The 27,130-nt window shown below is 35.7% G+C and overlaps 1 protein-coding gene across 1 annotated transcript in view; it reads right to left on the reverse strand.

The window, feature by feature from the left end:
- Positions 1 to 1,049: 1,049 nt before the first annotated feature.
- The window catches only part of atp2a2b (ATPase sarcoplasmic/endoplasmic reticulum Ca2+ transporting 2b), a 49,555-nt gene continuing 23,474 nt past the window's right edge, over positions 1,050 to 27,130 (reverse strand). The window contains exons 6-20 of the mRNA XM_073823877.1: positions 22,364 to 22,444; positions 19,444 to 19,529; positions 17,325 to 17,789; positions 13,936 to 14,024; positions 13,750 to 13,852; positions 12,606 to 12,737; positions 12,343 to 12,462; positions 12,041 to 12,259; positions 11,619 to 11,954; positions 9,923 to 10,143; positions 8,691 to 8,893; positions 8,514 to 8,599; positions 8,292 to 8,425; positions 4,937 to 5,054; positions 1,050 to 3,779 (exon numbers count right to left, since the gene is read on the reverse strand). Coding sequence (XP_073679978.1) covers positions 3,510 to 3,779; positions 4,937 to 5,054; positions 8,292 to 8,425; positions 8,514 to 8,599; positions 8,691 to 8,893; positions 9,923 to 10,143; positions 11,619 to 11,954; positions 12,041 to 12,259; positions 12,343 to 12,462; positions 12,606 to 12,737; positions 13,750 to 13,852; positions 13,936 to 14,024; positions 17,325 to 17,789; positions 19,444 to 19,529; positions 22,364 to 22,444 — 2,663 coding nt within the window. The 3' untranslated portion in view covers positions 1,050 to 3,509. The remainder of the gene's footprint in view (positions 3,780 to 4,936; positions 5,055 to 8,291; positions 8,426 to 8,513; positions 8,600 to 8,690; positions 8,894 to 9,922; positions 10,144 to 11,618; positions 11,955 to 12,040; positions 12,260 to 12,342; positions 12,463 to 12,605; positions 12,738 to 13,749; positions 13,853 to 13,935; positions 14,025 to 17,324; positions 17,790 to 19,443; positions 19,530 to 22,363; positions 22,445 to 27,130) is intronic.

The following is a 27,130-nucleotide window of genomic DNA, read 5'->3' on the forward strand; positions in this document are numbered from 1 at the left end:
TAAAATAGTTACTTTTTATTGCGTTACTTTTAAAATCTGGGCAGGGCTTGCTTGTTTGTCTTTAGTATAAGAAGTTCTATTTTTGGCAGACATAGAAGCCCTTTTACACCAAAAGTGAAATGAATCAGCCTCAGGCTGAAAAGTAAATTCACGTCAGTACAGTAAAACACAGGAGAAGAAGGTTCAGCACAAATAAGTTTGTTAGAATGTAAAGCAATTTCTGCTTATTGTATGGTTGAATTGGATCATCAAGGTCAGCAGCAAAAACACTGGTTAATAAAATGGGATTAAATATATGCAAAATATATATATATATATTTTAACATATTAAATTATTGCCATATTCTAAGTTTGCACTTCACAGTTTTTATTGATTTTAAGCAATAGTGAATCTGTTTTTCTCCAAGTGAGATAAGTAAACGCATGTTTACATTTAGTCTAGAACTACAGAAAGCGCACACAACGCTTCTACACTTACTCACGATTTCTCTCAACCTGCGGTCAGAGGAGCTGTAAGTCAATAAATGGGATAACAAAGTAACTAGCGTTACGTATTTGTAAAAGTAACTCGTAATGCGTTACTTTAACAGTAATTAAAGTAACGCAAAGTAGTCTGATTATGTAACTCGTGTTACTTGTAATGTTACCCCCAACAGTGATGTGCATTCCATTATGACAGGCTTTATTTGTGCTATTGCCAATTTAGCAGATTTTGGTCACTGGTTACATAAAAGATTTGTAGCAGCTGTGTTTATATGTGAAATAAGATTATGTCATTGTAATTGGACTGTATTTTCCCGCCAAAACATGTCTGTCGCCTTCAAATGTTCAAGACATTAACGCCATGACACAGCTCAGAACATGCTGCCTAAATACCGCCAACAACTGTAGAATTAATGACGCTGTGTATTGTTCATTTTAGGGCCAAGAAGCACATACTGGCCGTACTGACCAATGACACTGATTCAGGTACGTATAATTCAATTTATTAAATGGCTTTTCCTAACAGATACACATAGAGAGGCACAAAGCATAAACGTCAGCATTGGTAAAATTAACTGCAGAGTTTATTTGTAAAATGATGTGTTTAATCATACCATTTAGCAGCAATGTACACAGCAGGTTGCTATATAAATATAGATCAAATTATTTGGCTAATTACAACTGAAGGCATGCATTATACTATATAATACATGTATATAAAACTATGACAATTTACACAGGAAAAAAAAAAGGCAGCAAACTCTCCTTGCATCAGCATTAGGCAATGGTGGAACATTGTCATGCAGGGTCGAAGATGATGCTGATGAAGATGCTGCTCGTTTCATTTCTCGGTCATTTATTCATTATTACTGAGTTTTTATTATTGAGTCCACTCTTACGTGTGATCTGGCAGTGCAATGGTGGCTATTTTCTCCGAACTGCACATTCAACATGCAAGTTCTGATATTGAGGCAAAATGGAGCCACTCAAAAACAGACATGCACAACACAGAAGCCTGAGGTTTCCCAACACAAGGCAGAAGCCAATAAAAACAAATCGAATGTTTTAGAATGCTAAAGTGCACTGGTAAATAAATATTTAGCATAGAAGCACGTATAACAAAGGGGGGAATAATTGTATGGTTAATTGTAATACAAAAGGCAACAAACTGCAACATAGTTCCTAACGGCAATAGTGTTTTCATTTCAATAGCGTAGTTATTTATGCCAACATCCAAGTTCAGTTCCTGAGCAAGTCAGAACACAGTGTACGGACCATTCTAAGAAAAACTAACGGTGTGTTATATAGGTGGAACAAGGAAACAATCACGCAAGTAATTTGACCAAGTCTTTACAATATATTATATATATATATAGTTCTTAAAAACAGCATATATTGCAGAGGAATATAACAGTGGAATGTACTCAAGCTGATATGGCTGTTAAGTGGGAATTTAGCATGTTACCAGGGTTGGTCCATTGTCAGAAAACTTGAGGCTTCGTGACAAAAATGTGTCGCAGTAATGTCAGTGAAGGCTGATGAGGGCATGGGACATGCATCCATTTTAGCAAGCAAGAATTAGTGTGATGCAATAGACAATTAAATGCCGGAAAGCTCCATTTCAAAAAAAGAAATTCAGGTATATGTGCTGCATGTGTACAAATATACAGGAAGCTTCTTCCCAGCTGTCAATCTTGTGCTCAGCTTTGCAACTAAATCTCTGTACATTAATGTCATTTATTCAAGTATATTTGCTCCTAAACCTTGCCGTGCTGCATTGCAGAAACAGACCAGCTAGTAAAATGAAGACACGCATTTTAATTCAAATGGTTCATGAGTGTATTTTCTTTAAAAGTAGAAAAAAAAAAGGTAGCATGAAACATTTTGGTTTTGCATTGTAAAATTCATGTTTTGAATGCAACACCTAAACCTCTGCTGGTTAAATTTTCTACTCCTTTGTCTCTGGCCTTACCCGCTAAAGGTAACATTTACATCTTTTTATCCAACCCACCCTTCCCAAAACAAAATCTCTAAATTAAGTTAATGCAAGTTCATTCAATTATAAAATACAGAGAAAACAACAACAAAAAGAACTTAAAACATTAGTTTGGGCCAAAGGAACCTTGAGTTCTGTTTATCATCAAATAGAGGCACACTTTGTGCGGTAATGTGTACAAGCGGTGTAAAGCTAAGTGGGGGGGGGGGGGGGGGCAACCAGAGAGAGTCTAATCTGACAGTCCTGAGGTAGCTGTACTCTGCCTAGTGCAGAAAAACTGGCTTTACTAATCAAAAGTGTCAGGTAATAGTGGAAACACAATGTCTACCCATAGAAATGAAAGTAATTACACACAAGAGGAAAGACGTACAGGTACAAATCATAAGTGAAAAACCACACAAAATGCATGCAGAATACAAAACATGCAGCTTTCATCTGAGGATTTGACCGTGAAGCATTCAAAACATTCAGAACATTCAGTCCCGCACTCTTTCCCATGCTGCTTTTGAAACACCATGCTTGTCCACTGGCTCTGATCGATGTTGACGCCGAAGACACAAAGGTAAACATTAGTAAACAGTTCTGTCTTGTACTCTTTCTCTCGCTCTTTTTCTACCCTACCCACTCTGCTGTTAGCAAATTGAACAATTGCATAAAATAGTGTTAAACGTCTATACACAAGTACTTAATTCTCATTCAGCCATTTAAACATGATTTGGGGCCAAAACTAAATCAAAACGTTGATACTGGTTTGAAATGAGACATGACAAATGATTAATTAAAAATGCACTAACAAAAAAGAAAACGAATGCTCACTAATACTTGAAGACTTCAGGTCTTTAAGGTCTCCTCATTCTCAATCCCCAGCGGACAGTTAAAAAAAAGGTTACATTTCTATATCGCGGTTATTTTTGTGTTAAATCCTGTCCTTCTCGTACACATTCTCTGTTTGCGGAGGCACACTTTAAACGCACAACCACACGCACAGACACACGTACACACCATCTACACACAGCTGTGCTCATTTCAGTCAAGACCAGAACATTTCAGCCAAGTTAGTGTCAGTGCTGTAGAGCCACAGCACCAGGGGGAGTGAGAGCGCCACGAAGGGCCAGGAAATGCCTTCCGTGCAGGTGCTGAACGAGCAGGCCTTGCTCTTGGGACCGTCCAGGTCTTTGGGCTTGTCCAGGTAGTTTCTGGCTGCGAACTTGAGCACTTCGTCCAGCAGGATGACGGGCAGGGAAATCTTCAACACCATAAGCCACTGGGTCACGTTCAGTGGGGTGATCTGGAAGATAATCTGTGGAGAAACACAGTGTAGAGTCACTAAACTAAGAACAGTTTCATTATAAAACAATATACATAATAACTGAACTTTTAATCATCTTCCGAACACAAATTAAGATATTTTTGATGAAATCCGACTGCTTTCTGACCATGTATAGATAGCAATGCAACTACCAGGTTCAAGGCTCAGAAAGGTGGATCATTAAAACAGTCCATGTGACAGTGGTTCAACCTTAATTTTAAGAAGCTATGAGAACACTTTTTCATTAATAAAAAAAAAATCTTAATTTGTGTTTTTAAAGGATTAGTACACTTTCAGAAAAAAAAAAAATTACAGATAATGTACTCAGCCCCTTGTCATTCAAAATGTTCATGTCTTTCTTTCTTCAGTCGTAAAGAAATTTTTTTTTTTTTTAGGAAAACATTTCAGGATTTCTCTCCATATAGTGCCCCAAAGTTTGAACTTCCAAAATGCAGTTTAAATGCAGCTTCAAAGGGCTCTAGAAGAAGGGTCTTACCTAGCGAAATGATCGGTTATTTTCAAAACGAATTGACAATTTATACACTTATTTAACCTCAAATGCTTGACTTGTCTCATCTCTGCGAAGCACATGTGTAGTCTGTGTGATCCAGGTTAATACAGTTAGGGTATGTTGAAAAACTCCCAACCATTGCTGCAGAAGTACCGACCCAGGGTTTACAAAGTGAACATACAAAGATCAACCACCCTTTAAAAAAAAGGGTAAAACAGTGATGAATCCTAACTGTATTGACCTGGATCACAATCACGGATTGTTTTGAAAATAAATCGTTTCGCTAGATAATACCCTTCTTTTGCCATTTGAAGCTGTGTTTAAACTGCATTTTGGAAGTTCAACACCACACATATCCATTATATGGAGAGAAATCCTGAAGGGTTTTCCTCAAAAAAACAACTTTTTTTTACGACTGAAGAAAGACAGACATGAACATCTTGGACAAGGGGGTGAGTACATTATCTGTAAATTGTTCTGGAAGTGAACTAATCCTTTAAGATGAACAAAGGTCTTATGGGTTTGGAATGACATGAGGGTGAGTAATTAATGAGAGCTTTCATTTTTGGGTGAACTATTCCTTTAAAAATGGGAAACAAAGACATTAAATTCTACCAAGACTGCAAATTGATCTTACCGGCAGGGGCTCCACATAAAGGATAAGGAAGTGGAGGGACATGGAGAGGCAGATGGCTCCAAGCAGCCACACGTTCTCCCAGGGAGGCATGCGAAGCAGAGACTGGTTCTCGGAAAGACTATAACAAGATAACATTGGAAAATTGAGAGATTGTTTGTATATTTATATTATTGACCACTTAAAGTGCCCCTATTATGCCATTTTGATTATTGCCTTTCATGCAATGTGTAATGTAGTGATTGTAAACGATCGGCTGAAAAATGCATGATAAATAAATTTATAGTCTCAATCCACTTTGAACACTCTCAATGAGTTGTTAGTATTTTGAATCCCACTTCCGTGAAGGACATGCGTCAAGGGGTATCACATTTGGTGATATTAAATGTTAAATGCATATTTTGATTAAACAAAACCTTTGTTTGATGTTGCATGCATGTAAATCTATTGTAGGAGACTTCCAAAGTAATATTAAGAACCTTAAAAATGGCATAATAGGGGCACAAGCCATTAACACCTGGTATTAAAACCCATTTCAGCTGATATGATCATAATTGGATGGGGCTGAATACAAGTGTAAGTACTGTCCATTATAAATGACACTTGATCACTTGATTTTTTTTTATTTATTTTTTTTATTTTTTTTTTTTAAGTAAAACTGTCAGTTATTATCCTTAATTAAATTATTTGATACAGTCACGCATCTCATAACTACAGAAGCCCTGATATATATTTAGAATTGTTATAGTCGCAATTGCTAAATATAAACTTTGAGGGAAAAAAAAGAGAGAATTGCGAGTTTATATCTCGCATTTGTAAGAAAAAAAGAGTCAAAATTGCGACTATTTCTTGCATTTGCAACTTTCTCAGAATTGTGACTGTTTCTCAGAAATGTGACTTTCTTTCTCAGAAATGCGACTATTTCTCAGGAATGCAACTTTCTCTGGAATGCATCTTTTTTCCTCGGGAATGCGACTTCTCAGAATTGCGAATATTTCTCAGAATTGCGACTTTCTCTGGAATGCATCTTTTTTTAATCGGGAATGCGATTTCTCAGAATTGCGAATATTTCTCAGAATTGCGACTATTTCTCAGGAATGCAACTTTCTCTGGAATGCATCTTTTTTCCTCTGGAATGCGACTTCTCAGAATTGCGAATATTTCTCAGAATTGCGACTTTCTCTGTCAGAATTGCGACTTTATTTATCAGAATTGCGACTATTTCTCAGAAATGTAACTGTCTCGCAGTTGTGACTTCAAAACAAGCAATTGGAAGTTTATATCTCACAATTATGAGAAAAAGTCAGAAATGCAAGTTTATATCAAGCAATTCTAAGAAAAAAGTCAGAAATGCAAGTTTGTATCAAGCAATTCTGAGAAAAAAAGTCAGAAATGCAAGTTTCTATCAAGCAATTCTGAGAAAAAAAGTCAGAATTGTGAGATAAAAAGTCACAATTACCTACAATTTTTATGTTTTTATTTATGGTGGAAACAGGCTTCCATACATAACAGAATATTTCCAAATTACAACACAAAAAAAAAAAAACATTTTCTGTAAAGCTGCTTTAAATCAATACATCCCTTTAAATTCTGACCACATTGTTACAAAAGCCTTACTAGTCATCAGATGAATCTTAAAGGAGTAGTTCACTTTTAGAACAACAATTTACAGATAATTTACTCACCCCCTTGTGATCCAAGATGTTTATGTCGTCAAGAAATTATGTTTTTTGAGATAAACATTTCTGGAAATTTCTCCATATAATGGATTTAAATGGTGCCCTGATTTTTGAACCTTCAAAATGCAGTTTAAATGCGGCTTCAAAGGGCTGTAAACGATCCCAGCCGACGAAGAAGAGTCTTGTCTACCGAAACGTTCGGTCATTTTCTTAGAAAAATATATTTTTATATACCTTTTAAGCACTGAAACTCTTCTAGCACTAGGGCTAATGCGCGTTCGCGTCTATACGTTCTACGTAATCACGTCGAAAGGTCACACGTGACGTATGCGAAACCCAGTGTTTACTAGCTTGGAGACGAAGGACCGTTCCAGAGTTATTGCGTGTGGAATGACACAAATTTAATTTGGTCCAGTCGTGACAGCACTGAGCATTAGCCTTAGTGCTAGACGAGTTTCAGTGCTTAAAAGGTATATAAAAATTAGGGCCGGGACTTTAACGCGTTAATTTAGATTAATTAATTACACAAAAATAACGCGTTAAATTTTTTTAACGCATTTTAATCGCACTAAGTTTTGCACCGCGGAACGTTTCTCACTGGATGAGATTAGGCGGACCTATTATACTGGAGCACAAACTAGCGTTCAGACAAGCCAAAGACATCCGTCCTAAATAGTATTGTATGTCCCAAATCGTAGTATGTTTAAAAAGTATTCCAAAGATTCCCGGATGGTCTACTACTTAACGATCAATGCACACTTTTAACTGCTAATATTGCCCGCAACACACTGCGCCGTGAACGAGGATTCAATTAGAACTACAAACACGCATAAAAAGTGTTAAAAAACTACAAACATGGAGGATATACGCGACCAACGGACAGGTAGAGAAAGGGGTTTGAGTGATAAATAATCAGTGTGTAAACTATTTTTTAAATGTTATCCGCATTATATTCCATGTGCAGCAACTTTTATAATGATAGGTTTGGTCATTAACGTTTAAATGCATAATTAAGCAAACACAAGAGCAGAGTTCTCGGAATGAAAGACTCGTTAAAGAACGTGCCTCTTGCTACATTTAATGGCAATATTGTACTGGTCTGGTGGACTTGGTTGAACAAAAATAAGCAATATTTTGTTGCTTAAGCTTATGTATTCAGTCATTATTCAATGGTATACTAAAAATCCATGTAAAATTCTTAATTCTCACTGTTCTCAGGTCAAATATTTACATGCGATTAAAATGCAATTAATTTCGATTAATTAATTACAAAGCCTCTAATTAATTAGATTAAATATTTTAATCGAGTCCCGGCCCTAATAAAAATATATTTTTCAGAGAAAATGACCGAACGTTTCGGTAGACAAGACTCTTCTTCGTCGGCTGGGATCGTTTACAGCCCTTTGAAGCCGCATTTAAACTACATTTAAACTGCATTTTGAAGGTTCAAAAATCGGGGCACCATTTAAGTCCATTATATGGAGAAATTTCCAGAAATGTTTATCTCAAAAAACTATTTCTTGACGACTGAAGAAAAAAAGACAAACATCTTGGATCACAAGGGGGTGAGTAAATTATCTGTAAATTGTTGTTCTGAAAGTGAACTACTCCTTTAATAGTACATGAAAATGGGGCATTTTAGGGTTGTTCCCTTATTGCAACAGATGTCCGATACTGACCTGTTGAGGGCGTTGCACATCTCAATAGTGACTAGCACAGACAGCGCCATGGTCATGGGATAGGGAGACTCAAACACCTCACAATTCAGGCCCTCAAACTCAGGGTTGTCTGGTGCACATTGAAGGAAGTGGCTCTAAAAAAGTGACACAGGTGAAGTGAAACATTAGAATGCATTGATTTAAAAAAACATTGTGTATTCAAATGCAAGGGGAGTTTCTAACCAGTTGATAGAGGTTGATTCTGGGTCCATCTTCAGCAGCAATAAACCACCATGCAGCAGCTCCTACAGTACCAGCACCCACATAACCTATAGGGTGACATGGAGAACAATGTGTCAAATCTCACTTTCCTTTATCCACCCCTCCAAAAAAAGAAAATAAATAAAAACAAATACTCACAGCCAATGGCCAGGTATCTGAAGAAGAGCCATCCAGAGATGAGGGGTTCTCTGGCATTACGAGGGGGTTTGCTCATGATGTCCAGGTCAGGTGGGTTGAAGCCCAGTGCGGTGGCAGGCAGACCGTCGGTCACCAGATTCACCCACAAAAGCTGAACTGGAATCAGAGCTTCGGGGAAGCCCAGAGCCGCCGTTAAGAAAATACTGGCAGAGAGAATGCACATTTTGAGTTATGCGATTAGTTAACAACTGGAAGAATGTCAAAAAGACCTTGGCAGAGATCTGAGTCTGCTCAAGGCATAAATTTCACTGTGTTGTCATTTATATAGTATCGCTTTTAGAATGGAGACTAAATTGTGCCATTCTGGCACATAGAATGAATTATAAACCTTCATGCTTCTTAGAACAGAATTGATCTGAAATAGAAATCTTTTGTAACATTATAAATGCCTTTATCATCACCTTTGATCAAGTAAAAGTATTCATTTCTATAATTTCTTTCCCAAAAAAAGAAAAACAATTATACTGACTGCAAGCTTTTGAATGGTATAGTGTATAATGTTACAAAAGCTTTTTATTTCAGAGAAATGCTGATCTTTGGATATTTCTATTCATCAAAGAATCCTGTAAAAATGTACTCGAATGTTTTAAATATTGATAATAATAATAATAATAATAGTTTCTTGAACAGCAAATCAGCATATTAGAATGATTTCTGAAAGATTATGTGACACTGATCACTGAAGTAATGTACTTAAGTAAATTTAGTTTTGGTCACATGTATAAATTACATTTTAAAATATATTCAAATAGAAAGCAGTCATTTTAAGAAGTAAAAATATTTTAAAATGTTACTGTTTTTGCTGTACTTTGGATTAAATAAATACAGGCTTGGTAAGCAGAAGAGACTTCTTTAACAAAACAAAAAAATCTTTTGACTGGTAGTGTATATATTAAATACTTTAATATTTCAGTACTTCATTACACAATTATTACAGTTTGTACTGTATTTTCAAATAAATACAGCCTTGCTGTGCATACACTCCTTTCAAAAGCATTTATAAAAGTCTTACCTCATGATTTTTAACAATAGTATAAATACATCAGATTACGTGTACAAGTACAATAAACTAAAAGACCAATTTTAAATGAGAGTCAAAAGTTTAGTGTGGACATGCTAATAAAAATCCAGAATGGATTCCTAAAATGTTAGCAAAAGGTTAAGATCCTTACCAGACCACCTCGCCGACATTTGAGGAGATGAGGTAGCGGATGAATTGTTTCATGTTGTTGTAAATGGCTCGACCCTCTTCCACAGCGGCCACAATGGTGGAAAAGTTATCATCAGCAAGGACCATCTCAGAGGCAGTCTTAGCTACGGCTGTGCCTGACCCCATAGCAATGCCAATTTCAGCTTTTTTCAGAGCAGGTGCATCATTCACACCATCTCCAGTCTGCGGAAATGAACACAGGATGACAAATCAGTTGAGAGGAAAATGATTCTAACAATATAAAACATCTAGACTAGAAATCCTTACATCTTTAGCCACAGTAGACTTTTAGTAGACTTTTTAATCTCACAATTCTGACTTTTTTTCCCTTGCAACTGCGAGTTTAATAATTCTGTTAACTCTGATTTTTTTGAGATTGTGAGATATAAACTCAATTTTGAGAACATAAAATTGGACTTTATAACTCAAAATTGTTTTTATATCTCAATTCTGAGGAAAAAAGTCAGAATTGAGAGAAAGTCAAAATTGCAACTTTTCTCAGAACTTAGTTTATATCTCCCAATTGAAAGAAAACTCTCAATAGCGAGTTACCTTGAAATTCTCAAAATTGCGAGTTTCTCTCTCACACTTGTGACTTTGTAACTCGAAGGTGCAAGTTTATGTCTCAATTCAAGTCAGAATTGGGAGGAAAACAAGGCAAGATTGCATCTTTTCTCAGAACTGCGAGTTTATATCTCCCAATTCTGACTATTTCTTGCAATTGTTAGTTTATATTTACAATTCTGAGAAAAAAGTCAGAATTGCAAGTTATAAAGTCAGAATTGTGAGATATAAACTCAATTTTGAGAACATATCAGTCTTTTTCCCCCTAGAAATCGGACTTTAGAACTCGAAATTGTGAGTTTATATCTAAATTCTGAGAAAAAAAAAAGTCAAACTCGTGAATAAAAGTCAGAATTGCAAGTTATAAAGTCAGAATTGAGACAAACTCTCAATTCTAAGAAAAAAAAGTCAGAATTGCAAGATATAAACTCACAATTCTGCCCTTTTTCTCAGTTATCTTGCAATTCTGACTTTAATTCTTAGAATTGCGAGTTTATCTCTCACAATTCTGACTGAGAAAAAAGTCAGAATTAAGAGAAAAAAGTCAATTAAAACAGTCAAAAAAATCTCAGAACTGTGTGAGTTTATATCTCCAAATTCTGACCATTACTCACAATTGTAAGTTTATATTTACAATTCTGAGAAAAAGGGTCAGAATTTCAGGTTTGTATTATGCAAATCTGAGAAAAAGTCAGAATTGAGAAAAAAAGCTGCAGTAACATTTCATTTTTTTTATTCAGTGGCGGAACCAGGCTTCAATAGTTTTAAAAATTCATAATAATAAATAAATGTTTTTTTAAGCATCATGTCAGCATATTAGAATGATTTCTGAAGAATCATGTGACACTCAAGACTGGAGTAATGGAGGCTTAAAATGTAGCTTTTCCATCACAGAAATAAATTTAATTTTAAAATGTATTCAAATAGACAACATCTATTTTTAACTGTAATATTTACTGTCCTTTTATCAAACAAATGCAGCTTTGGTGAGCACAAGACATTTTTAAATCAAACCAAACCCAAATTTTTAAAAGGAAGTGCATATGAAATCATTTAACAAGAATGTGTCACATTTGCACTGGATTCTTGTTTACCATGGCAGTGATCTCATCATACGACTGCAGAAACTCCACGATCTTGGATTTATGAGATGGCTCGACACGGGCAAAGCAGCGGGCGGTGAGCACAGCCTCGCGCTGTGCGGCAGCAGACAGATCGTCAAACTCTCGGCCAGTGTAGGCCATGCGTGACACATCGTCTTCCTCGCCAAAGATGCCAATGCGCCTGCAGATGGCGACAGCCGTACCCTTGTTGTCACCAGTGATCATGATGACTCGGATGCCCGCTTGACGACAAAGTTTGATGGAAGCTGCCACCTCAGCTCTGGGCGGATCCAGCATGCCCACACACCCCACAAAGGTCAGGTCAGTCTAATGGAAAAACAGCAATAGATTGTTAATAAATAAATACTTATAATTATTACTTATCTATGCAATAGCAGAAACACCCTACTCACCTCATACTCAATGAATCTGTTTGAGTCCTCGAGTGCCATGCTCTCTTTACTCAATGGGTTGTCTCGGGTGGCCAGAGCCAAACAGCGCAGTGTGTCACGTCCTGTGCCGTACTCCCGGATCACAGACAAGATCTTCTCTTTTATGCCTGCTGTCAGTGGAACCTTATCCCCACCTACACGGATGTGCGTGCATCTGTCAATCACTCCCTCTGGAGCACCCTGCACCCAGAAAAAAATGAGTTTAAGGTGTTGTACCACAACACATTTCAAATATAAAGCAGACCTGTGAAGTGTGATGTTACCTTAACAAACATCTTGCCAATGGAGGAGCGAGCTTTGTTGGGAGTGCAATAGACTGACATGGACTTCCTGTCTCGGGAGAACTCCAGAGTGAATTCCTTCTTCATCAGTTGCTTGATGACCTGAAATCAAGATAGAGAGAATCCAAAAAAATTACGTAGATATGAGAGCTGCTATTACATCAAACACCAGAAACCATTTTGGAAATTAACGTGGGCTTCCACAACCGCACAACCAACTCAAAACCTGTGGTTGGAAAACTTACCGAGTTGCAAGCATTCGCCCTCTCAACCTTGGAAAGGCCCTTCAGCTGTGTGTCAAACACGTTCATTTTCTCAACCAGGCATGTGAGGGCGGTTTCTGTGGCTTCACCCACCTTCTCAAACACACCTTTGGTCTGACATAGAAAGACACTCTTTAGAAACATTTCAAAAATGCAGTTTAATAATTACATGCAAGCACTAGGGATACACTGCTATTAATATTATACAAATTCTATTAAAACCATATATTCTATTAATTCAATAAATAGATTCTATAACAATTTTTAAAAATGTACATAAACTCTAGAAAACTTCAAAAACGCTGTTTTATAATTACGTGCAAGCATGAGGGATACACTCGTATTAAAATTATAAATTCTATTAAAACATTTAATTCTATTAATTCAATAAAACTATATAAAAATATCTTAAATGCATATAAAAAAAACTCTTTGGAAAATTTTTAAAATGCCGTTTTATAAATTACATGCAAACAATAGGGATACACTGCTATTAATATTTTTAGTATAGCATTTTATTTTTTATATTTTTAATATTTTTAATATTATATTAGTATTTTTAATATTCTATTAAGACCATATATTTATTTCTATTAATAATGCAATAAAAGTATTCTTTAAAAATGTATATAAAACCGTATATTTAATTCTATTATCATTAAATTAAAAGATTATATAAAAACATCTTAAAATGTATATAATTTTTTTTTTTAAATGCTGTTTTACAATTACATGCAAACAATAGGAATACGCTGCTATTAATATTATAATTCATATGAAAACCATTCATATAAAAATTTTAAGCACATAAAAATACAATTCTAAAAACTAAATCAAGTGATCACAAGATCATAATGTACTGCATGAAAAGAAACTTTTTGTGGCTTCTATAAAACAACTAAATAGTAGATTCTAAAAATTCTAAAAAAAAACTGAAAACAAACGTATTAAAATGTTATTTTTAAGCATCTTTATTCAATCACATCCATCTGCTAGAACATACAGTTCTAGACATTAGTTCCTGCCTTCTGTGTGTGAACAGGTGTTTTACATCATAGGTGTTACTATATTGTGAATTTCAGCACAACAGGGATGCTGCATTTACCAGAACCTGTTAATTACAAACCTCATTGTAATCCAGAGACGAATCATTGCACAGAGCACAGATGCTGGCCATTTCAACCAGAGCGTCATACTGGGAGCATCGTACTGGTTTGCCCTCATGAAACCTGGAGCGAGCAAAAAAAGGATGATCAACAGATGTGTCTCATACACTGAGTTACCAGTGTGCATGTGGGGCAATAAAACTCACACTTGTCCATCAGGGGCGTATGTGGAGCCAGTAATGGTGAACTCCTTCAGAGAGCAGCTGTTTCCATTTGCCTGATCAACAATGAACATCTGCAACAACAACAAAAAAAATAACATAAAATCAATCAAGATCTCTACCAGCAGGTGGCAGAACAATCTGCTACAGAACAGGTCTGATGTTTGAAAACATCCCTACTCCACCTGACCTGGATTTACCAGCACTACAGATGTAAACACTTCATTTGACACTCACTTAAGAGTGAACCAGAGTTCAGAGGGGCTTTAAACCCCCTCCAAAATAACCGAAACATAAGCAAATGAGCATTAAGGATATTTTAAGCACAGAAGACAAACAGATCCCCCGGATTTGTCAAGAACGAATAAAAGAGATGAGAGCGAGTGGGATGGCAAAGTGGAACAGCGTTCCTGCTGTAGTCGTAAAACCCAGCGGACAACAGTCGAAAGACTGTGTGTGGGGGAGAGAGAGCGAGACAGGCATTCATCTCCAAGGCGCTGGGCACTGCTGAGAATGAAGTCATGATTAGCAAAAAAACAACTCAAACATGAAACATCTGATATAAGCTATAAGACGGTGAGAAATGGGAAAAAGTGTGATAGAAAACCAAAACCTAAACTAGTTAACACACTGATACCATGGTGTTGGCAAGTGGTTTTCAGCATGTTTCCAAAAATTTCCCTGACTTTTATTTTACCTTTACAATCATTTGTAGGGTCTTATGAATTTCACGATGTGGAAAACACGGACGGAATCACAGAATCCAGTCATAAAAATAGATTTTACTGTATAATGCAGAATGTCATAGAATTTGACAATTTGGGATGAATAGATCAAAGGTAGGTCAGTACACTTAAATTAAAACACAATATGGACTAGTGTCCAAAAATAGAATTTAAATATGAATTCTGCATGTCGCTGTGTGAATGAATGGCGCATGTGCACAATTTCGTTTACTATACATATTGAAACTTAAGTGATGCTCGCCGTGTTTTCAGCCTCTGCTGCCTCAATATACGGTGCTCGCAGAGTTACATTATGAGCATTTTACTGTTTCTTAAGAGAAAATCTATTAGTTTATCATATACAAATAAAAACTTAAAAGGTCTTCACAGCAACCCATCAAAAATCAAAATAAATGTTCGGTTTAACTTGAAGAAATTGTGACAAATAAATATTACTTAACGTAATGATAGTGCTATTACTAATAATGAACTTAAGACCTTTAAGGAATCATTTTTAACAATTTTATAAATTATTTACCAGAAAATTTAAAAAACAGCATTTCTGAAAAATGGAAATAAATTAAATACTTTGTAAAAATAAAAAATAAAAATCAATTAGAGATGTTTTTATTAATAAAATTGATTGAAAATTTAAATGGAATCCAGAAAAAAAAACTGAATTTGAGAAAAGAAACAAACAAAAAAGTATTTCATAAGGCTTTAAAAATGTAGTTTTTGATAAACTTTAATAAATTGCTGTTAAATTTTGTACATGTCTTGATTTCAATTAATTAGACATGCTATGTGTAATATTTATTTAACTCTTAAAACAAAGTCTAGAAAAATTTAAATGGAAAAAAATAACGGAATCCAGAAAAACTAAAACTGAAGAAGAAAAAAAAAAAGGAATTTTGGGAAAAAAAAAAATCAATAAAATAAAGGATTTCAATGCATTTTTTATATAGATTCGTTTTCAATTTTTTTTGTAAATATTAGTAAAAAAAGATTAATTTTTATTGCAGCATGTTTTCTTTAAAAATCAAATGTACATTGTACATATTAGCTACCCTGCTCTCAGTACTAATATCGAAAATCCATATCGGTCGACCAGTACATGTAGGCCATGTACATGTATTGTAGCAATAGACAAAATACTTTGTATAGGTCAAAATGTCAAAAAAATCATTAAGATATTAAGTAAAGATCATGTTCCATGAAGATATTTTGTACATTTCCTACCATAAATACATCAAAACTTAACTTTTGATTAGTAATATGCATTTCTAAGAACATCATTATAATTATAATTATAATTAGAATTAGAATTATTTGCATCCTCAGATTCTAGATTGTCAAATAGTTCTATTTTGTCCAAATATTGTCCAATCCTAACAAACCATACAAAGCTTATTTATTCAGCTTTCAGGATGTATAAATCTCAATTAAAAAAAAATTACCCTTATGACTGGTTTTGTGGTCCAGGGTCACATTTAAGTAATTTTTATAAGCATGCTTTAGAAAAATAAAACATCACTGGTGTCCATCTTAAGACAAAACAAAGGAACTGATGTTTTTTTTAAGATTAGTCAGTGCAATTTTCTTTCAGCTGAAACTACTCACTTAAATTTTACTCTGGGACTAGGCTTAAGCCTTGTCTGTGAAACCAGGAGATGATCTTTTAGTAACATAATGATGCCTCAGTAAGATCCAAGATTAGAGGTATCGTGCATGTCTGTAGCGGAAACAGTGCAGGAAGGCTTACGCCTTTAATACGCATACAAGTTTAATACTTAGGGTTGGGGTTAACAAGATTACATTCCTTCTTAAAAACGCAGCTAATTTTAGATACACCCTTCCCATATAGTATTATTTTAGACAGTCGAGGAAAACAGGACATTTAGGGTAAAAAGTATTCTGGTTTAGCCACATCCTGAGCATGAACAAATCAAGCGTAATATTATTTGAAAATCTCTAATAAGAATAAAAACAAGCCTAGTGCTAACTTCAACCTTTATACAGGCAGAAAGCAGACTAAAATCAGCAGCAGCACCACACATTCGGCTTGTACGCGTGTACAGTACAGCTCACTGCGAAGGCGCTGCTGTGGATCACAGACAGATCTCACACACACAAGGTCAGTTATGCAACACTACTGCAAGTAACTGACTAACTGATCAGCTCTCACAGTAAAGGTGGAGAAGAACAGAACAGATGAGGGGGACGACAAAAGTTGAGAAGTATACAGAGAACCATGTCATTGTTTGAAATGAATCCTGTTAAATAGGAAAAGGCAATCTGGGGTGGTCCGAAACAAGGTCAAGAGGACCGTAAAGATAAAACTAAATTATTAATCATGCCGCATCAAAGCTGCAGTTGAGCAGTTTTCCCACGACTTTCATTTGAAGTCATACTAGTGCTAAATCAATACCATCATGAAAGTGTCTTTTCTATTCATGAGTATTTTCAGCCAATTGTCTGTAGTAATATCGCTCTCGATTCTTGGCTGAACCAGAGCCTGCAAATTTCTAAACAATAACAGACTCGCTGTTGCCAAGGATTGAAATTATTGGCTAAACAGAATTTGTAATAGCTGAGGGTTAAGCTATCATTTCCTCTTTGATGAGCTTATAATATTCCCAGGATTCTTACCCTGCAAACGGACATCTGGTTGGTGGTCAGGGTGCCAGTTTTGTCCGAGCAGATGACTGAGGTGCACCCGAGGGTCTCCACCGAGGGCAGAGATCGTACGATGGCGTTCTTCTTGGCCATTCGACGGGTACCCAGAGCTAAACAGGTGGTGATGACGGCGGGCAGGCCTTCGGGAATGGCGGCCACAGCCAGTGCGACGGCGATCTTGAAGTAGTACACAGCCCCGCGGATCCATGATCCACCGTGAACGGGGTCGTTGAAGTGTCCGATGTTGATGATCCACACAGCAATGCAGATAAGCGAGATGACCTTAGAGAGCTGCTGGCCAAATTCGTCAAGTTTCTGCTGCAGTGGTGTGCGCTCTTGCTCTGTGGACACCATCTCGTCACGGATTTTGCCAATTTCGGTGTTCACGCCTGTGGCGACCACTACGCCCACTGCTTTGCCTGCAGCAATGTTGGTACCCTGTAAACATGAGGTCAAAGATGAGTTTTAAAGCTAGAAATTATGATCATATTTAATATAAGCAATCTAATTTCCTTTAAGAACTTCTAAAGGTTTTCTAAAAACAAAATTAGCCTTAAAGATGCACAATATATTATCAGACAATATTAAAGGTTTATTTATTTTTTGTATTTATTGGAATAAACCAATATTGTATATTTCACAGTGCATGCTAGATTACCTTTGTCATCATTTATAGTTTCTTTTTAAGATTTTATTTGGCATTTTCGCCATTATTATAGGACAAATCAGGGTTGACAGGAAGCGAAGTAGGAAAGAGAGGGGGTGGGATTGAGAAAGGTCCTCATCTGGATTTGAACTTGGGATGCCACAATTAAACAGTAATATATTAAAAGTTAAACAAACATAACATTAAGCCCCTATGAAATTATTTTGACCAAACCCTGTGTTTTCCATTCATTTTCTGTATTCTATTTTATTGTTTTATTAAATTTTAATAATCAAAATGCATCTCTGATAAACTTGTTTTTATAACACCGCAGTATGCTGCCCACAAGGCTATCAGCACCATTAATAGTTTATCTTAAAAACAATCCTAATGCAGCAACTTTGTTTAAATGTGTCATTTGTTCATTAACGTATAATTTAGTTTTTTAAAAGTTTTCATTCATTTTAAACACCGTATACATTTTAATATTAGACATTACGAGCCATAACATGAAAAATAATCATCGGCTCATCAGTTTTATTCATAATTTTAAAATCCCAAATACAAAACCTTCACATCTGTGCAAAAATAACCATTTAAAAACATTTGCTTAAATGTTATTTTAGATGTGATGTTAATATACGATTACATATATTTTAAAGGAGTCAGTCTAATTTTTTTGTGAAAGAATGTACACTTATTTAGCAAGGATGCTTCAAATTGATCAAAGGTGATGATAAAGACATTTATAATGTTATCATATTAAATAAATGCTGTTCTTCAGAACTTTCAATTCATCAAAGAAAACTGAAAATTCTACTCAGCTGTTTTCAACATAATAATAATAATAATAATAATAGATACATTTTTTGAGCAGCAAATCAAATTAGAATTATTTCTAAAGGATCATGTGACTGGAGCAATGATGCTATAAATTCTGCTTTGAAATCACAGGAATCAATTACATTTTAAAATGTATTCAAATAGAAAACAGTTATTTTAAACAGTAAAAAAAATCTAATTTTTACTATTTTGCTGTACTTTGGATTAAATAAATGCAGGCTTAAAAAGATCTCTTTAAAAGCATTAAAAATCTTACTGTTCAAAAACTTTTGACTGGTAGTGTAATTTTATTGTTCAAGAAGCAATTTTATTGTTCAAGAAGCATGTGACACTGAAAACAGGAGTAATGACGGCTGAGAATTTAGCTTGACTATTTCAGAAATGTGTGGCATTTTAAAACACATTAAAATACAAAACAGTTATTGTTCAATTGTATTTGTATTTTAAATGTAACTATATAATCAAAAACAATCTTACCAAGCCCCAAACTTTTAAATGATACTATACTTGAAGTTTTAGGGGGAAAAAAATTGTAATAATAGGTCTTCATTATCATGTACCACAACTAACAATCTGACAGCAGTCATCAGAGGTCTGACTTACAGAGAAGAGCATGTTCTTCTTGTCCTGGTTCACAGCACGAGGGTCAGGGACAGGGTCTGTATGCTTGATTACTGACACAGATTCTCCTGTAAAGATACAGATGACAAGTTAGTGAAATCTAAATTCTAGGACTACTTGTCTACCCTCTAGGCTTAGAGTAGTAGATGGATCAGGTTAGCAGTTTATCAGGCAGGTGGCCAAATCCAAGTCCTTGACAGGCATTTGCGTAATTGCTTAAAGGGTTCAGTATCAGAAGCCGGTCAGGATGGCAAAGAATCCCAACAAAAAATAGCCATGGATGGAGCAGCTAAAAGACATGGAAAAGTCGAACAGACTGTTACCAATTAAGGCAGCGATGCAAGACCTGACTTCTACAAGAGCACTTCCTTTCTGTCTTTCCCCCTAACTGGACTGCAGCGACTGAGCACAGCTGACCTCCCTTTAAAATAAGCAGCACTGAACCTTCTCAGAAAAAAGAAAAAAAGATTTTTCCACCTCATATCAACTACTGAACTGACTTTATAAGGTGGCTTACGGTTTCCTGCACCGCTGCGGAATTTATCAGAACAATACAAACTTTAACCACAGTTTTGCGATGAGATAAAATGACACTGTGGAATTATACACATACAAAAAAATAGACTAAACATCTTTGATTGTGTCGTCTCCGCTGAACAACTGAACAAATGCAGTATTATAAAAGGCTGCAAAAATTTGACCTGCGCAGAAAAATACTGACATAAGGTCACATTTTTTGATAAGTCAAAAATGGACACAAAACAACAAACACTAGATCCACTAGTGCTGTACTAGCACCACTAGCGATAACTTTAGCAATCAAATAATCGTTGATTATTCTGACTATTACTCGAGTAATTGGATAATAAAATAGACCTAAGTGAACAATAGCTTTTAAAATACTTAAAATACATATATGAAAGTAGGGCTGCGACGATTCCTCGATTCGATTTGAGTAATTAATTTTAAAAGAAATCCTTATTGCATTTTGCCCATGTCGAGTGATACAATACATCAAAATACATATATAAAAGTAGGGCTGCAATGATTCCTCAATTCAATTATTCAATGTATAAAAAAAAAAAAAAAAAAAAAACTCAGTTGCATTTTGCCCGTGTTGATTACCACTGTCACATTTTCTGTGACACAAGTCAAAAATGGTAAATCAAATAATCGGTCGATTATACTGGCAATTAATCCAGTAATCGGATAATTATCTCTTTTTTTGTGGTAATAAAAATAAACCTGAATAAACAATAACTTTTAAAATACCCAAAATAAAAGTACGGCTGCAACAATTCCTCAATTCAATTCAAGTATTCTTTAAAAACTCAATTTTGCCCGTGCCGAGTAATCAGCAAAACACCGGAATTGAAGCATTGCACATTTTAAACCCCCTTTTGAAAATAATAATAAAGAATAATGATATACAATAGTGCTAAGAATTATAGTAAATTCCAGGCATTTGTTATAATGCGTAATGTACATTAGCTCTATTGTTTATAATACATTACGTATTTTAACAGTTTTGTTCAATAAAACCATTTGATTACTTGCTTTTGATACTTTATTTGAACTAATTATTATTTCCTCATTGCTATGTTGTGCTTTTTAAGTCATTTTAAAGGCCATTGTTCACTTAGGTCTATTTTTATTACCAAAAAACAAACAAAATAAAACACTTAACTCGATTAATCGTCAGAATAGTCGTCAGATTACTCGATTACCAAAATAATCGTTAGTAACCCCTATATAAAAGCATTGAGGCAATAATAATTAGTTTAAGTTATCAAAATCAAGTAACCATATGGTTTAATTGAACAAAACACAATGTATTGAACAATGTAAAAACAACAGAACTAATGTACATTATGTATTATAACAAATGTCTGCAAAGGGCGCCAACGGCCTGACGATTGTTTTTACACGTCACACCATGAACTAATAATTGTTTAATATTCACTAAATATTTAATTAAAATCTCTATACAATCTTTAATATTTGCCAATTTCTTTACGACAGAAATTCTTGAATGTGGACATCAAAACGTTTAAACTCAGAGTGAGGTTTTAAACTTTTTTGAAATTGCGATGAACAGTTAGTATACTTAGAAAGATAACATTACTGATGTGGTGTCCTGTGTTTGGGCAGGTTTATAAACGATTTACATTACAAATCTGATTAAATGACATTCCCAGATGAATCTTAATGATAATAAACTTAACCTCACAGCAATATGCATAGATGTCTGAGATGCTCTACACATGTAAATAACAACTGTTTGTGTGGAGCAGCATTTACTGTGAACGGAGCCACTATGTACGTAACCTACACGCATGTAAATAATTAAAGCGCATATATTAAACCTGCATCGCATATATTTAATTGAATTGTAGCGGTTGTGAATTCACAATATCATTATGCTTTTAAACGGATTTATTAAGTCAAGCAGCATTGGGTATTGAGTACTCAAATTGAATCGAGGAATCGTGACAGCCCTGATATCCACTCCACTTATTGCCATTCTTGTGCATGCAAACACAGGAGAGAAAAATGCAAGCAGATAAGTAATAGTATTGCTATTTACTATGTAACAAAGTTTAGGTTTAGTCAACTCCAGCCAGCATATTTGCATAACAAAAAGATATTTTACCATGACATTATATATTAACATTTTAGCACAGCAAAAACTAAGAATAAGTCGCATATTAACTAATACAAATAAGTGAAGTAAATTCTAAATCTAAATTCAAAATTTTATTTTGTAGACAGTGTATTTAAACATACATTTATTGTATGCTACCTAGGAACAGAATCCTGTTGCTGATAAAACTAATTTGACCTGTGAGAACCTGTGTCAATTTTAAAAGTCAACTTGAATTAGTAACACCATTGTTCTCACCTGTTAGAATGGACTGGTCCACCCTCAAGGTCGTTGACTTGATTGAAGTCAAGCGAATGTCAGCAGGAACTTTGTCACCCACTAAAAGGAAACAAAAACATTCTGTTGGATGGAGATAAATCCAGTGCTTGATGTGAACAAGGCCAAGCAAAATAACACCGTCATGACATTCCAAATTACAAGAACAGCAATAAAAGATCCAGAACACTTCAGAAGATAGTTACAAGCAAAGCAAGACAGCAGTACCAGCGATGACAGCAAAGGTGCCACTACACTTTCGAATGATCTTCAAAAGCCACAGTGTCAAGTTGAAACCATGAACCACCAAGAAAGCACCTCTTCAAATCTCAAGTATCAGCTTTACACCCTAATGGCTTGGCAATTGACGATAACAGATTGCGCTTTTAAAGGACGAAATGAAGGCCAAAAATGCATCACTTATCTAAAAAGAAAACAGTACAACCATGTTATCATGAGGTGGTTGGGTTTACATTTCAACAGTTTTTTAGAAACCTTTTAAGGAGCACTTGCTAAGTTCTTAAGCAAGCTTTACAAAACCAAACATCACAAGAATTACGGCAATGCTTCATCTCATCCAGCATAGTGGGAACATCTACAGATCTCCAACAACATTTTTTCAGAACAGGACCTACACTGAAGAGGTTAACGAACAGCATCAAAAGCTTTGAAATGTTCTTGTTCGACTTGGACGTGGACAAAAATAGACTCAGCTTCACTCTTTCCACAAACAGAGGGGGGTTTAGTAATTGCTACTAGGAAAAGAGCAAATGTAAATACCTTAGTCTTTTCCAAACAAATCTCTTAATGAGCAAGACAACGGATACTTGAGATCGCTAAAACACTTGACGTTTATTAGTCATTTGAGACGGAGTCCGTTTGAACCTGCTGCTTGACGTGCAAATCGAGTTTATGAAATGGCAGGCGATGACGAAGGATCTTTTCACAGGATGTTCTGGGTGGAAAGAACTTCAGATAACCTGAGGATAAGGTCCTGGATGCTTTGCCTTTTCTGGACTAAGTTTTCACCAACATCCAAGTGCATTGACAGGGCTCTATGCCCATTTTAACGGAGTGGGAGACATGACGGGTGGTATCAGACCAACGACCAACACAGGTCCTAAAATGGAAACGCTATTTTGATATAGCGCACTGTCAAACTAACACTCAGTGTAAACTGATTTTGTTTGAGATGATGAGACAAAGAGAGATTAAATATACTTACAAACTATATATAGTTGACACATACAGCACAGTTTGTGCAATAAATTGCTATTGAAAATCCTTTATTAGATTTATTATCCATTCACTTAAACTGTAAAGTGCACTCAGTGCTGCTCTAAGAGGGCTCTAGATATTAAAAATAAAAACTGTTTGATCTAATTTATAAAAATACACATTTAAAATGCCCCTAAACTAAACTAAAGAATGTGGAACATATTCCCGATATATAGCTCAAGTTAGAAAAAGGTCATGTAACAGGGTAACCTACTTTAGGTAGACAAGGAGAGACAGTCTTATAAGAATAGATCACAGAAAACTCCTTTTTGGACCGTTTAATATTCACTTTAATAACACTGGTTAATGGCAAAGAGTTTAAAAAAGTTAAAATTTGCACAAGCCTCAGGCTTTTTAATTAAAAGAATGCTCAAAAACATCTTCAAAGGCCCGCTATGCTATAAAGCTAAGAGTTGTATTATCGATCCCTTGATGATTCCATCTAACGATGGTCAGAGAGACAAGTACCAACCCAAAACACACAAAAATCAAGGTCACTTTTACTGAAATCAAAACAAGGAAGTTAAAAAGCTAACTGAGAGTGGTCGTCTCATATTTGCTGCTAATGGGGGGTTGGAAACAAACTGTCAAACACTCCTCAATGACTCCTCAAAGCTTCAGCTACTTCCTCTTCCTGAGAAACAGCACAGAGCCTCATTTAGGTTGTGATAACTGTTGCAGCAGTTTATTCATGGGTAAACCATGTGGTTTTAACGCTACAAAGATATTCGCTTTTGGATGATCAAGCCATAAACAATGGTCAAATAAACTGCAGTAGATGACTTAAAAGTAGCCTAGATGGTAGCTAGCTATGTTTTAGTACATTTCTATTCGGTTGCTTGGGTGTTATGGGTGGTTGCTAGTAGGTGTGTGCGATATATATCATGATAATACTGCAGCTGTTGTTTAAACGATACAAGATTTGACATTACAGTATATTTTTTAAATATACCAGGTAGGTTAGACTACTAAGTAAGTACGTTTAGAGTTCACCATGTGATTTAGTCTATTAAAACATGTTTATAATTCACCCAAAATTATAGATGAGGCAAATATGCCTCCATATGACATATGCATTTTATATTTATATCATCTGATATCGTTAATAGCAACAAACAATGATGTTTCGTTACTGACTCAAACAACCTTTTGAACAAATCGGTTGAATGAATGACTCAATGACTCACTCATACAGTGATTTGCCGCCACCTACTGGTGATTTCAGGTTTATGTGTGAACCTGGAGCACAAAACCAGTCATCAGTTTCCTGGAAGCTGCATAAATAAGCTTTCCATTGATGTGTGGTTAGTTATAATAGGATAATATTTGGCCGAGATACAAACATTTGAAAATCTGAAATCTGAGGGTGTAAAAAAAATAAAAATACTGAGAAAATCACCTTTAAAGTTGCCCAAATTAAGTTCTTACCGATGCATTTTAAGTTTTGATATATTTATGGTAGAAAATTTACAAAATATCTTCATGGACCATGACCTCTACTTAATATCCTAATGATTTTTGGTATAAATTTTTTTTTTTTAATTTTGGCTATTGCTAAAAATGTACTTTTGCTACTTAAGACTTAAGACTGGTTTTGTGGTCCAGACTGGTTTTGTGCCCCCCCTTAATCTTATTAAATGTAAAAAATGCCAATTAAAGGTAAAAATCAAATTAAACTTATTGGAAAAGTTCATTTCTGTTACTCCCACAAACTAATCACCACACAGAATAAGAATATCAAAACCTTTGTCAGTGGTTTACGGCAGCCCTAAACCTGCCAAGGTACCAGCAAAAAATTCCAGAAAATATCGTGATTGTCATTATCGCACACCTCTAGCTCAAACAAAAGCAAAAGTGCTCTTAGCAAATGCGACTAAAAGTGAAATTAAATTTTACAAAAAGTCTGCATAACTGGTTGACATTCTCTCATATTTTCTTGGGAAAACATAGGAGACATCTTGACTGCTAACATGTTAGTAAGCAAACTTTAGGGAGGTCTAATCCCTTCTTCAAAGGAAGCATTAACAGTTCCAATCCCCTGATTGCCTTTGGCTGGTTTGCGCAAAAAACACTCCCTTCCAAGCAGTCTTAATTTGCTGGAGCTCCTTTGGGAGCTCTTCTCGAGGGAACCAACAGTGAGAGGCCACAAGCGCAGCGACGACCCGAGCACGTAAACACTCAGGGCCGGATTTGCTCCCTGTCATGCAGACAACTTGTCCTCCAAAAGCCTGTTCCCACTGTAGCCGATGGGACCGAACCGATGCCTGAGAGGACAAAGAGCAGAACACCTCCCTTCAAACATGAGAGAAGAGAGAGTGGCCATCTGGCTCGCTGATTATTTATCTCGTCAAATCTGGTCGACTCTTAACTGCACATCCTGTCTCTGTCCTTCATTCACGCTCTCGCTTGCTCTCTGCCTGGACGGGGTGGTCATTTAGACTACAGGCCATGTTGCACAATGAAACCCCACCTGAATGATTGCAGAGCAACCTCGATTTAGTACTTCTAAGGACGATTCCCATGAGTCAGAGCCGTAACCGTAGCAAAGGAAACAATCTTGCTTCATTAGCAGAGGCCCGGTAAATTTAGAAGCTGGAGGATTGCAAGAAAGTGTGTCACTGAGAGGAAGACAACATTAATTTGTGGACAGGAAGTCATACAAAGCATATAAATCCCCCAAAAGCTAGTCACTTTCTCCCAGACGTGATCGGCATTCACACTGCAGCGGTTAGCTTGTGGAAAAGGAAGTTGACTAATGTTTCTAATGCTTTCCATCAAGTGGCTTGCATCAGCATTGTGCTTTACCGTACTCCACTGGGTCAACGAGGACTTGTATACACTTGTCCCCATCCCCAGCATCCTCCTGCGATTAGTCTCCTTGGCTAATGTCTCACTACACTGAAGTCCCTTAAGGTGAGGCCTCGATTATAAGAAGAGTGACTGAATCGAAGTGGAAAAAAAAGTCATGAGGCAACACCTAAAAATGACTAATTCAGTGGTTGAGATCATCGAATGTTAATGCGTTGTCATAGTAAAATATATTAGATTTCATACATTTTAGCTCTGACTAAGGTTTCAAGTTGTCTGTTTCAAGACAAGAGACTGAATTTGCAATGTAACAAGTGGTGAGAGATATTTTCTTAGATATTGATTCAATTATGAGCTCAAAAATGTTAAAAATACAAAATCAATAAGATGACAGAGTAAAGTTTTATTCCATGCTGACCTTAAAGAGGCAATTGGATGCAAATTCACTTTTACATGGTGTTTGCATAGAAATTTGTCTTAAAAGTGTGGACACAACCACCCTACAATACTAAATTTTCCCTTTAAAAGGAAAGACAGGAAATCATCAGCAAGACTCATGGAACAAGATCAGCCCAGATACAAGGCTGTGTGACCGGTTTAAAGGGATAGTTCTCCAAAAAATTAAAATGTTATGTTTATCTGCTTCAAAGATGTAGGTGACTG

Source organism: Garra rufa, chromosome 19, assembly GCF_049309525.1.
Source record: "Garra rufa chromosome 19, GarRuf1.0, whole genome shotgun sequence".
NCBI classification, from domain to species: domain Eukaryota; kingdom Metazoa; phylum Chordata; class Actinopteri; order Cypriniformes; family Cyprinidae; genus Garra; species Garra rufa.